The following is a 13167-nucleotide window of genomic DNA, read 5'->3' as shown; positions in this document are numbered from 1 at the left end:
CGGTAGGTGAAAATGAACCCTGTTTTACCCCATCCGTGTCATCCGAACAACTTGCATAGCCCCCTTAACCTTTCCACTATCATCCGTTCATCAGTGCCCATTAACATTGAATGCATCATACAACCTCTTTGGCCCTACTGCTCACCATGTCTCTCGTGCATACTGCCCGCTTTGATATCGTTAGGAAATTCGGCACGATAGGTGATGCTGAAGAGAAAGAAAAGCTTCAGGAGCCCCGTTCAGCTGTCTGGTTGCTCAGGGGAGGTTAAACGAAGAAACCTCCGATTTGCAGCGGAAGCGAGGGTATACACAGGTACAACATGCATTTAAATACACACACATCCACCACAATCAAATTTATGCTAATGTCATATCACCTTTAACTTCTGCTTCTTCCTCTGCAACAACTTTCTTGGCTTTGTGATCATCAAACCAGATCACCCTATCAAGCAATATTGTCAGCAAGTATTGAGAAAACTTCCTATGATTCAACACTCACATTGCGGTGTATCATCCCTTGCACTTCTTACACCAGGAGATCTAAGACTCAAAAATTGTCTTCTCAGCTCTCTATCATCTCCTCCTATGGCATTCCTGATCAAATGAGTAGCAGCATTATTATCTTCATATACCCATTTACCCTCCACTGTCAAGTCTTCCTTTGGGAAAGGATGCTCATTTTCAGGCAATGGTGTTGAGTGAGGGCATAATGCCCTTGTTATGAAATTCACCGGAATTACTCATAACAAGACCTTTACGTAATACACCACTTGTCTACCACACCACAGGATAGAAGATATAGCCGGTATCGACAACGCTTTGATCAACATCCTTGAAACACTTCATCTCGTCGACCGTCGCGGACTTCACCAAGTGATCACATCTGTCGATAAGATACATTGATGGATATGAATAAGCTAGATAGGAGATACTCGGAATAACCATATCACTTATTCAGCACCATCAAAACTTGCTAATCACCATCAACGATTGTTCATCACCATGACACTGAAACCTCGACGATGCTCGTCTCTAGGACGATATCGAAGGACTCTTAGTAAGATAGCTTTGTCAGGATTGATGGTGATTATCAAGCGGAACGATATGATTTCAAATATGTAGAGTAACACTTCATAGGCTAGTTTAGAATTATAAGGTATATAAGACAGCTTGAAGGACAACGAAGAACTAGTATCTCCAGTGATCTAGTTCTCTCGTTTATCTTCAAGTTGTTCAAGTAGCAGTGCTAATTGAATGAACTGAGTTAATCTACCTGACCTTACTAGCTGCAATGTACCGCCCCTAGTAAGTTAGAGTTATAGTTCCTCTCGTCGAGACAAGACGAGTTGTAGTTTAAGTACATTTCTTGGATTAGAAGCTGATATTAAACCAAGTAGAATATAGAGTCCAACGCCACAAGGTAGGTTGACTCATATTAACAGCCCTGACTTGTACTTTTGATTGATCAGGGTGGGTCTCATGCATCAAATGAGATGTAACCAAGTAAGAAGCTTCTTCTGAGGTGATCCTATCCCACACTATAACGTATATCTTGAATTTAGTGTCTGTTTAATCAGCGAAAAAAGACAGACTGAATAGAAACTCACAGCCGTCAGTAGCCAAAACCACAAATTTCAGCTCTTCTCTAGATCTAGGGTGTATGTCTCTGATAGCAATCTCTGGTTTAGCAGTGACATAGGGAGGTGTCTTGCTGGGACATTCTTCAAACCATCTCCATCTTCTATGAGGCTCTCTTTGGAACAGAGCTCTTTGAATGCTAAGATATTTGTGATATCAGACAATCTCAAAGTGAAGATGTCTTGAGATGATGACTTACTCTTGGAAATCATCATAACCAATTTTATATGCATCATCTCCAAAAGCTCTTGAAGGTTGTAATCCACCCAGGACTCTGTTAGTATCACCATATCCTTGATTATGGATTGCTGTATGCCTCTCATCTTCAGGATGCTCATTCCTAATTCTGATCTTCCAATATGAATCAGCCCCACTACAAGTCTGGTGTTAAACAGGTGAACTCACCTTTCAGCTTCTTGCTCATTCTCACAAGTAGCATCTTCAGTCAAGATATCACACCTCCATTCCCCTTTTTCAGAATTCCACCATCCAGCTATAGCCCTTGTGTCTCCCACATTAGCCACATATAACTTGTCAGATTCTATATCCACAATAGCAGTGATAGCACAAGAGCCATTGTCAAACAGATTTGCTAAGCCAAGTTGAGTAGGTGAGTGAGGTGGAAGACCTGGTAAATTGTCTGCAACAGGGCTGAACAGGGTTGACCAGGTGCTTTGAATAAGGTTGGCATCAACAGTTAAAAAGCTATGTAATGATGAGCTTTATATACTATAAATGATGTGGAATTAGGCTCACCTTGCAGCCATCATTTGAGCAAATGATTGTGGCCCATCTTCACTGCTACTGGCAGGTGTCCACTCATCACTGAGCTTCAATCCTGACTCATATCTTCCACCAATAGCCTCATTCTCCCAAGCTCTCCCATCATTGTGCCCCCGATTTAAGAGTTTGGCAATATTCCAAGCAAGACAACCATGGAGAGTTCTGCTGAGTAAGTCAGAAATATATGGTCCACCATGTCCATCAAACACACTGAACATCATCACATCTCTCTTTCCATCTCCTTCTACAATCTCTTCACCTTGTTTATTCAGGTAAAACTTGGTTCTGGTATTCCACCAATTTTTCCAAAAGTACCCATCACTAGTAAGGAGCTTTTCTAGATCTGATTTACTGATGATATCTGTTGAATATCTATCTTCACCAGTATCAGAAGAAGGTAGACTGTTGATGTCCCAACTCTTCACATTATTGCCCTCTCTGTTGACATATACCTTATTCTCCCCATTTTTCAACTTGTTTTGTACCTCTTCTTCACTAAGCAGAACATGGGAGAAATTTTTTTTGATGGGTCCATCAGCTGAATCAAGAGTATAAGTGAATTCAACTGCCATAGAAGGAATAGTCCTGATCTTAGCTGGCAAACCACTGAATAAGGTTGTATCATTGTATCTCTCTTCTGATAAGAGATAATATATACCCCCTCCAGCAAAGAGTGAGATGAGACCCAAGTATTTGTAGATACCAGGGTTGAGTTTGGAGTCCTGACAGCCTTGATTAGGGGTAAAATAATTAGGTGGTTTTGGTGTAGATGAATACTGAAAACAATGAGTTTTCAAATGAGAAGCAAATCCACATTGTTGGAAAGGCTTGAAATGTCTGAGCTTGATTAACATGATATCTTTGCTATTGGTATAGGTCAGTGAGATGAAATGGATAATCTAGGGGATAGCAAGAGAAACTTTAAATCAAATTAAGTTGAATAGTCAAATAATCATTTTCAACTCATATATACATCTTGTACCTCATATGAACTTTTGTGAGTCACAACTTGCCTGTATTGACTTTCAAAGGGGAGTATGTGAAAAGATATATTGTAAAGGATGTCTATCCCATTGAAGGGTGTTTTTTCTTTCTTTCTTTTGACTCTGACAGCATGCAACTTGTATAGTTGCCGCTGTTGTTTCAGTTGGATTTACAATGCCAACACAGACAGGTCAGATCCCCCAAAGAGGCAGTCTATGTTGGGGTGAAGAATAGTTCAGACAATGAATACTTGTCACGATGATCTAACTAAGACCTCAGTAGACGGCCTTAATCATATAGGAGACGGCCTAAATAGGCGAGCAGATGATAAAAGACGACGGAAGATATAATAATCTAACCGAAGTATAATAATAGACCAACGAGGTCGTTGAATGACCAACGAGATCGTTGGACTAACCCGGATATCGTTAAGACTTATACGATATCCTAGCTAAAGAAACGAAGTACTCAGCTAGATAGGTGTGACTTCCAAGGGGACAATAGACGTTGTAGCCTTGAGGAGATACTGAAGTGCAAAGTGACTCGTGATATCAAGTAATAGTAAGACAAGACAACAATTGAGAATTCATGAGGGGAAACAGAACGAATACGAGATTAGAGAGGATATATATATCTAATATCCTAAAAGTCCAATGTCCATAGTAGATGTTGAATGAACGAAGTTGAATGATATCTACAATAAATCCTATCCTTCTCCTATATCCTACGATATCGACCGATATCGTTGTCGATGACCAAGTCCTTATCCATTACGTAACTTCTTATACCGGTATACCTTGTCGTGGAGGTAGCCGACATGACAATACTGGAAAACCTTAGACAGGTGCATACCCAGAGCCATTCATCTAGTTGATTGTAATAATATGGCACTGTATTATGATGATTTGTGACATTTTGCTAAATTATGTGGAATACTTAGGCCTTGACCAGACCATTGGCCAAAGATGGAATTTATTTTCCTCTTTCTTAGATTCTTTCTTCATTCTCATACCACCACATAAAGCAGCCATGAAAGAACCATCTCCTCCTGCTTTTTTCCATTGTTTGTATCTCCATAGAACCCATAGCAAGAACTAAATCAACTAAGGTCAGCCCAGTCCATCTTGGTTATAAATAAGAGGTAGCAGGCACATACCAATCCTCCCAATGTCCCTAAAACACCTCCAATCACAGCTCCACCACTATCTTCACTGGTGCTTGAATTTGTGCTTGTACCTTGACTAGGAAACACTGCTGTTGCACCTGAATTTGAGGCAGTAGCTGTGGCTGTAGGACTGCTTTGATTTCCTGGTGATCCTGATGTGACACATATCACATAATCCAAAGCAAACAACAAGCCATCATACTGATTGATGATGGATATCTGGTGTACTTGTGATGGATCTAAGTAAGTTGTGAAGTACAGAAGGGTGTTGTAAGTCTCTATAGTAGTAGAGGCATTATATGTTCCAACTACTTTGGAGTCCACTGATACTTGATAAGAACCAAAACCAGGCCCAGTCATTCCCATGATATAAAAAGCACTGCCTACACCTTATCAGCTTCATATCAGAGAAAAGGTCAGAATAGAGGTATACATACCTTGACAGGCAAACAAGGCAGATGCACCTCCAGAAGATGTGTAGCTAACTGTCCTCTCATAGAAATTACCATTTTGAAGGGCAGATACATCAGATTTTGAAGCAGGGGTAGATTGAAAGCCATTATACTTGATCTGTGAGGAAGCATCATCAATTGTGTTGTTACTTGCACTCCTGATCAACCGTTCTATCAGTAGCAGTAACCCGAAAAACATCTGATAACAAGCTCACCCAGATACTACTACTTGTGTTTGCACTTGGACACCATAAAATGTGAAAGTCTCTGGGGTTTCTGCTTGACATTCTAATTTTGCAGAATGGGTCCCAAATGTGATAGACAAGCTAACCATGCCTGATTTTCCAGACCTCTTATCTGAAGATCCACCCAGACCAATTGTAATTTGATAAGCTGCAGTTGGAACATGAATGAAAGCTATATTTGTGACTGATCATATATTAGCAGAGTGAAAGTATCTCTGAGCTGTGAACTTACAATAGAACTCTGGTAATTCAATGGAGAATTGTTCTTGCCCCAAACATTGTTTACTTCCATCTGAAAGTTGGGTCCATGAGCTTCCACTAGTTTCCCCTTTGGAAGGAGAGTAGGTAAGTAGGGGAGAAGCAGCACTGATCCAGAGTTCAGCTTGAGGTGTATTGCTCATTGTCTTGAGAGATTATGGGAAATGATGAAATGATCTCAAAGTGGGAATTAAGATGATCATAAAAACATACCCCTGGGCATTCTCCTTTCTATGTTTTGCCAAAATCTAACGTTGTTTTTGTTACAAAGAAACTGTCAATCTCCTACCATACACTCTTTTGAATTTCTGTAACAGTCACTGTCATTGAAAGGTTTAGCCAGCTCAGCTTTGTTATTCTGCCCCAGACTGCCCCAGATAAATGCCTTTCCCAAAGGAAGTGCAAGGAAGTAGATGTGCAAACTTGTTTGAAGTCTATAAGCTATCTATCTTGATCTCAAACATATAAACTCTCATCACACTACATCATTGTCATCCTGTTTGTTCAACCAGAAACAACCAAAGGTAAAATACAATAACCGTCTTTAGATTTTTTTGCAATACTGTCTAGAAGACTTGACATATAACAGCAGAGCTGATTGTACAATACTCTTACCAAGTAAGTAAAACCATGATCTGTCTTGATACTACTGCTGATGTCTACTCAGAATGCTAGTCTATAGCCCTGCTGGACCCTTGATGTCATCTTACCCTTATTACTATGGAAATATGTATGGTGGGATGTATAATGGGTGGGGTAGATGGGGAGTTGGTCCCAACTATGGAACAGGCTGGCCAACTAATGGGTGGTATGGGCCTTACAATTATATGTCTGGAACGTATTGGTAATTCATAATGTGCTTGACATATAACTTTGTCTGAACACATATTACTCCAATCTGTATATTCACTTTGAAATCATGCATCCTTGTAACTCATCATTTGACTTATTGTACATACAGAAAGGGAACCAATGTAGAACAGAAGGACAAAGGATAGACAAAGGATCACAGGACAAATAAAGCTGAATATAAGAGAGTCAGCCTGTGTACGTTTTCAGTGATCACATTGCTATGAAAAGTATGAACCGTTCACTCCCCGCGGTGACACCAAGTACTCCAATATTGTAACAACGGTTACTACCCTCAAGTAAGTGACTCTTGATTTAGTAAAGCTGATAGCCTTGACAGAAAAGCAGAAACCTATTATCAGTAGCAAGCTCAAAGAAAATCAAAATCAGCACTATCCACAGTTCATGCAAATGCAATACTGTCAAGAACAAGAACCATTACTGCCACAATATGTGCTTAATCCTGCACCAGCCCGTCATCCAGCTTTGCAAGGCAGAACTTGTACACATGCTCCTGCTCTGCCCCTTGATGACGTAGGTTCTGGCCTGCAACCCCTTTGTGGCTGGCCATCTGTCACACCCAGACCATACTCATATGGTCAACCAAAGTATTGGAGATATCAGAAGCCAGATTATAGAAGGTTTGGTCATAGTGTAGGAAAGGCTGAAGTATCTTTTGCTGCTTTACCAGGAGGCCCCTTATATGGGTATCCCAATCATATGAGTGAGAATCTGATTAGGAGGTGGTGAATGTCATATACAGTTTGTTTCTTCCATAGTGCATTTGTAACATAAAAACTCTTTTGTACCACCTTCCTTCCTTTGAAATTGTGGTCAGAGCATGTAGGGTAAGAATGAAGACTATGCTACCATATCATGATGCATCATCTTGATATACCAGGTTGATGTATATTCATTGTACTCAGTATAGTCTAATAATTATGGCTCACTTTATACTCGAACAGGATCAACTGGATCAACATCATAGGTAAGGTATTATTCCAATTTTTTAGATTTATCACTGACTCAAGCTCTCAGTATGGATTCTGAAATATTGGACCTGGAAAGTCAGGGATTTGTGGGGGAAATTCATTCACAAATCACATCAGAGGAAGAAGCCTCTGTGATACCTCAATCTCCAGCATACTCTGAGGGCTATCAGATGGAACATACATTGCATTCTCAAGCCAATTCAGCACCTCATGAGTTGAAGTCAATGTCCTCAAGTGGCTCCTTTCCACCAGCTGCAGCTAATAGAGAAGAGAATCCCTATCAACAGCATGCAGATATGAAAATTGACTCAACAGGCTCTGAAGAGATCTCTGACCCTATAGCCCTTGCTTATTCTCATTCAGTGCCATCAGACCCTCTCCCACCTATTTCATACATTGACCCTCAGCACATACCTCCTTTCAGCTATATCAAAAGCCATTCTGAACCTGCTCAACATCATCAGTCATACAAACCAGCAAATATCAAACAGTACAAAGCAAAGTAAGTCCTCTCTCAACATTATATGTAGAAAGCTGATGAAGAATGGTAGACCCCAAATACAAGTAGTCACCCAATCAACAGAGTCTAAGTCTCAAGTAGCTGAGTCAATGCAAATGATGATGATGAACCAGATGATGATGCAGCAGATGCAAGCTCAACAAATGCAGGCAGCTCAAATGGGAGTCATCAATCAACAGAATATGCACATGCAATCCCAAATGCTGCAGCCAGGAGTACAAGGCAATAGGAGGAAAGATAAGCCATGCAAACAGTCAAAAGGGTCTATCAACATTCAAAGTAAGTCAGATTTATGTACACAACATCTCAGGTTTTTACTGAACCACAGCATTCAGACTGTGCTCAGAAGGTCAAGCAAAAGCCATATAAATACAGATCTAAACCTATCTTAACACCAAACCTAGTGAATCACCTGCCACTGCCTCCAATAGCAAGTAAGTGATTGACATGTTGACATTCATAACATGGCTGATCAACAGACAGATCCAGTGCAACAACCCTCTATTGAGACTGTTGCCTTGGACAATTGGCAGGAAGCTACCATCATACTCTGTTTTGCAGCTGTTGGTCTGATTTACCTTATCTGCTCCAGAGCTGGTGGGGAGGAGAAAAAAGAGGATATAGCTAGGAAACATATGTCATAAGCAATAAGACATAAGTTTTATAGGTAATCAGTGTAATCATAAAATGTCATTCCTACCCTTTGTTCCTTTGGTCAAAGGAGTGTGTATTGATACATGCATAGCAAGCTTATCTTATATACACCATGCTTGTCTATTGTTCTGATTATTCTGTGGTGTCAGCTATCATTGCTAAATATATGTGATTTAGCCATGGTTTCCCTCTTACTTATACTACTCACTTGTTTACCTGCACAAGCCCAAAAGGTTGTACACAGTGGGTTTGAGGATCCTTCCCTGCATGGGGGAAGTATGTTGACTGTGAGTTGCCAGCCATTCATCTTGCTTGCTGTTGATACCTTATAAAGTATACCTTGTGGACTACTCCCCCAAACCTCGGAGAACCACTCAACATCATCATATCCAATCAATCTGATCCAAAAGTTTTGGAAGAAACCATGCTAGAAGGGGGTTTGTACAACTACCTGGAAGCAGCTGCTTTTGGTGGACAATGTTTTGGCTTACATATGGGAGACAAACAACAGAGCAACTTGGGAGATGGGAATGCAAACCGTGAGTTCAATGTTCGGTACATGAATTAGCTGAGTGCTTGATTAGAGACCCAAAGAAGTATTCTAAGGTATCAGTATTTCCACAATCACTTCCTTGGTACCTGCTTGGAAAGTATATATGGTGGCAATCATATTAGGGTATTCAAGCAAGAAACCACTGGTGCTTACTTTCTGAGGTGAGTATGGATTGTCTAGTGAAACTCATCTAATTATGGTGATTAGTTCCTCTGCAGAAAAAGACAGCAGCAAGAACCATCAATTGGGTCTTAATGCGTAAGTCAAATTTTGAGTATATTAGACCTCAGCTGATCATCAATGCAGATATGACTCTGGCAGGTAAGTTTCCCATCTGAAAAGCTGGGCTAATATGTTGCATCAGGGATCTCTTTGTCGGTAATGCTACAAATATAGCTATTGAGGGGCACTTGGACATCAACACTACTTTTACTGGAGAAACTGTTAAAAGAGGGTGGAGATATAGAACAACAGTGAATTATGTTGATGACCTGGTACCAGTGAACAGAAGTGAGTCAGTCATAACATTGCAAGTACATTTGAACTGATTCAGACTATAGCCAGATGGAACCATTATACTGGGTAAGTACATCCTGAGCATGGGTATAACTGAGATTGACTTGACATCAGGGTGCAAGCTGTTGGTGGGGAGGTTTCTGATGGGCTTGTAGCTGTGTTGACCATACAGGTAACAAAAGATGATCCTGGGCTTTTGGCTGATCAAGTGTGGTCTGCTTTGGGAATGTAACCTTTGTTCATGCATCCTTTTTGACCCCTTCCTTTCAGCTAGTTTGGCTTACTATGATGCAACAGCTGATAGCTATCAGTGATCAAAGTCTCTACTAGTCCAAGCAATATTGGCTTGTTCACTCTATTTTGGATATCATGTCATATTAATCAAAGTTAGTAAAATGGCCTCTTTCCCTATATATGAGAATGGCTATCTGCCAGGGCCTGAATATGAGCAAGATCCATCTTTCTTGTATGATAATTACCCCACTTCACCCCCAATCTATGCACAAGAGATACCATATGAAGATGAACCTTATGAAAACATCAATATTCAAGACTCATATGTAGAATATGAAGAAGAAGAGGATGAGTTACCTGAAGCTTGGATCCCTTACTTTGGCTATACTGATCCTCCACCTGGGAATGGTAACCAACAGGTAATCATTGGTGCACCATTCCCTCAACCTTCAGATCTAAAACAACACTATTGTGATCTATATCCTGAGGAATGTAAAAGGATTGGAGGAGTGTTGGAGACAAACAATACTAATGGCAATGAGACTATGGACAGTGATGTGGGGAAGGGAACAGGTCTGAATCATGTTGATTTATCTGGATGTGGGCTAGCTTTGGTTTCGCTATTACTCATCTTACTTGGCTTGAATGGGGGGTGGGCAAATGATAAAGCTGGCAAAGATAGAGAAGGGTCAGGTGAATCTGATGGGAAGGGAGGTCGAAGTGAGAAAGATGGTAAATACAAAAATAAAGATGAGAAAGATAGAAATGTCAAAGATGGCAAAGGTGGAAAAGGTGAAGATAGAGATACAAACAAGAGCAGGAAAGATAGAGATAGGGAATCATCAGGCAAAGATGGTAAAGGGAAGTCAAACAGAGAAGATAGGAATAAGAATGGCGAAACAACTGAAGAGAGTGATAGGAGGAAGGCAGCTGAAAGAGCTGAGCAGAAAGCCAATGGTAAAGATGGGAGAAGTAAGGGCAATAAAGGGGAAACCCCAGAAGAAAGGGCTGAGAGGAAGTCTAGGGAGAAAGACAGGCAAAAGAATAGGAATGGAGAAACACCAGAAGAGAGAGCTGATAGGAAGGCTAGAGATGCAGCTAGACAAGGTAAAGATAGAGACAAAGATAGAGATAGAGATAGGAACAACAGTGGGAATGGTAAAGATAGAAGGGGGTATTCTGGTGAGACACCTGAAGAAAGGCAACTTAGAAAGGATAGAGAAAGAAGGGATAGAAATAGAAATGACAAGGCTGATAGATCAAATAGAGAGACCCCTGAAGAAAGACGAGCTAGGAAAGACAGAGAAGCAAGAGGTAAAGACATGAATGGTAATAGGAAAAGTGTTAGGTCTAACAGGAAAACTCCAGAGGAAAGGCAAGCTAGGAAAGATAGAGAAGCAAGAGACAGAGATAGAGGGAAGGACCCAAATGCAAACAACCACAAACCAAATAGAGAAACACCTGAAGAGAGACAGGCAAGAAGAGATAGAGAAAAAGATAGGAAGAATGGTACACAGAGATCATCCACTGAAAGAAATGGTCAAGACCCATCAAAGAGATCTGACAGAAAAGAGAATGCTAAGAATGAAACACTTGAGGAAAGAGCAGAGAGACACAGGAGGGAGGGAAGGGAAACACCAGAAGAGAGGACTGAAAGACATAGGAAAGATAGGGAAAATAAAGACAGAGAGAAGAATAAGAAGAAGAAAAATGAAACTCCTGAGGAAAGGGCTGAAAGACATGGGAGAGAAGGTAGAGAGACCCCTGAAGAGAGGGAGGCAAGGCATAGGAAGGAAAGAGAACAGAAGAAGGGTAAGAATGAAAGTCCTGAAGAAAGGGCAGATAGGCATAGGAGAGAGGGAAGGGAAACACCTCAGGAGAAGACAGACAGGCTGAAGAAAGAGAAAGAAGAACAAGGTAATTCTTGGTTTAGTCCATCCATGCTATTGGGTCTGTTGTTGTTATTGGCACTCATAGGCTTTGCAGGGAAGAGTCATATTCCTCAAGGTATGCCTAGCTGGAATTGGAGGACTCCCAATCTCGTTCATAAACCCAGTGGTATCATTGGAGGTAGTTTGGTAGGTGAACGTGGTGGTTTGCTGGGAACACCAAGGTCCTTTGTCAAAGGTAGTCCCAAAGTTATAACATCCAGATCAAAATGGAAAGTGAATGAACCTGCTCCGCATATCCATATCAACAATGTGAACTCTCATGGTGATGATGATACGATTTCATTTGGTAGTAGTGAAGAACATGTGGTGGTAAAAGAAGCACAGAGTGGGCCTGTCATTGTAGAGGAGAAGATATGGGAACCAATCGATTTTCAATTTACTGGACCGACCAACCCTGACAGATTACTCAATATGCTCCTGGCAGAACTGATTGTTAGTCTACCATTAATCCTAGATTGGATTAGGGATTATCCTGAAGTTAAATATGATCAACCGGAGTATATTTCTTCAAGAATTCAACTTTTGATTTTGGCTGGATTGATCCTCTTTGGATTGCTAATTGCAGATTGGCATTTTGGTTGGTCCACTACCATGGCGCCTTATGCAGAAGTATCGGTTGACAGTGTCCAAAGTGGATTGACACCTGTATTGGTAGGTGCGGTAGAAACTACTGAACAATTAGTATGGGGTTTGGAAGATGTGCTGTTTGGTGAGAGTAGGGTTTTGCTTGGAATGGGTTTGGCAGCATTGGGTGTTTTCTTCCTAGCTCAGCGAGAACCAAATTTGGATATACCATCAACAGAGTTCTCCAATTATACTACTCAGGCTCTCGTATTTCTAGGTGCGCTCTTGGTTGGTATGTTGCTCTGGAACGCTTAGATAGATAGACGAACGATTAGGTAGAAATGCATTGATATGTGATAATTCTTCGCTGTCTATAATTACAGGATCGACTCGATTAGGATCATCGGCCAAAGCAACAATAATGACTTCTCTCGTTGTACTGAATTTCTTCTCGCAGCCATGGGTGATAAGGAGATTTGACGATGTTGGATGATATGATAATACTGGTAATCAGTCGGAGTATATCCCTTGCTCAGAGATTGTGTCGCTGACGCTGCTCCTCAATTTCGAGATGATCAGGCGGGTTGAAATTTCGCTTTGATCATTGCAATATCGATTGAAATACGGACTTCGAGGTTTGTTTGAAGTGACACTCATCTTGAGTTGCCATGTTACGGACGAGAGAAGAAGGTACCGTCTGATGTGACCTTACATTGCATCAAGAGGATCAGCATGCGGGTTAGCGTTTATCACATGAAGCGAGGGTCTTAAAGGTGTCATTATTGGACTCTTTCGAGTCGATTGAGAC

General features: G+C 40.9%; 6 protein-coding genes across 6 annotated transcripts; 3 read left to right on the top strand and 3 right to left on the bottom strand.

The window, feature by feature from the left end:
- Positions 1-437: 437 nt before the first annotated feature.
- On the bottom strand, positions 438-846 carry L199_002663 (uncharacterized protein; the record flags this gene model as incomplete). The annotated part of the gene is made up of 3 exons (XM_064888402.1): positions 438-442; positions 500-714; positions 842-846. The coding sequence occupies 3 exons, from the start codon at positions 844-846 to the stop codon at positions 438-440; spliced, it is 225 nt and encodes a 74-aa protein (XP_064744474.1).
- Positions 847-1371: 525 nt separating this feature from the next.
- L199_002662 (uncharacterized protein) lies at positions 1372-3275 on the bottom strand (the record flags this gene model as incomplete). The annotated part of the gene is made up of 5 exons (XM_064888401.1): positions 1372-1538; positions 1608-1777; positions 1838-1984; positions 2044-2343; positions 2395-3275. The coding sequence occupies 5 exons, from the start codon at positions 3273-3275 to the stop codon at positions 1372-1374; spliced, it is 1665 nt and encodes a 554-aa protein (XP_064744473.1).
- Positions 3276-4328: 1053 nt separating this feature from the next.
- L199_002661 (uncharacterized protein) lies at positions 4329-5668 on the bottom strand (the record flags this gene model as incomplete). Its single annotated transcript, XM_064888400.1, has 5 exons — positions 4329-4499; positions 4562-4953; positions 5008-5180; positions 5238-5451; positions 5500-5668. 5 exons carry the CDS (start codon positions 5666-5668, stop codon positions 4329-4331), a joined length of 1119 nt encoding a protein of 372 aa, XP_064744472.1.
- A 1745-nt stretch (positions 5669-7413) lies between these two features.
- On the top strand, positions 7414-8530 carry L199_002660 (uncharacterized protein; the record flags this gene model as incomplete). Its single annotated transcript, XM_064888399.1, has 4 exons — positions 7414-7868; positions 7918-8165; positions 8222-8320; positions 8370-8530. The coding sequence occupies 4 exons, from the start codon at positions 7414-7416 to the stop codon at positions 8528-8530; spliced, it is 963 nt and encodes a 320-aa protein (XP_064744471.1).
- A 434-nt stretch (positions 8531-8964) lies between these two features.
- L199_002659 (uncharacterized protein) lies at positions 8965-9841 on the top strand (the record flags this gene model as incomplete). Its single annotated transcript, XM_064888398.1, has 7 exons — positions 8965-9079; positions 9125-9254; positions 9301-9351; positions 9400-9414; positions 9458-9603; positions 9654-9675; positions 9724-9841. The coding sequence occupies 7 exons, from the start codon at positions 8965-8967 to the stop codon at positions 9839-9841; spliced, it is 597 nt and encodes a 198-aa protein (XP_064744470.1).
- A 163-nt stretch (positions 9842-10004) lies between these two features.
- On the top strand, positions 10005-12674 carry L199_002658 (uncharacterized protein; the record flags this gene model as incomplete). Its single annotated transcript, XM_064888397.1, has 1 exon — positions 10005-12674. The coding sequence occupies one exon, from the start codon at positions 10005-10007 to the stop codon at positions 12672-12674; it is 2670 nt and encodes an 889-aa protein (XP_064744469.1).
- Positions 12675-13167: the final 493 nt, after the last annotated feature.

The sequence above is a fragment of the Kwoniella botswanensis genome, chromosome 1 (genome assembly GCF_036426115.1).
Source record: "Kwoniella botswanensis chromosome 1, complete sequence".
NCBI classification, from domain to species: Eukaryota; Fungi; Basidiomycota; class Tremellomycetes; order Tremellales; family Cryptococcaceae; genus Kwoniella; species Kwoniella botswanensis.
The sequence above is the reverse complement of the archived record's forward strand: the minus strand, read 5'-3'. Positions and strand labels throughout refer to the sequence as shown.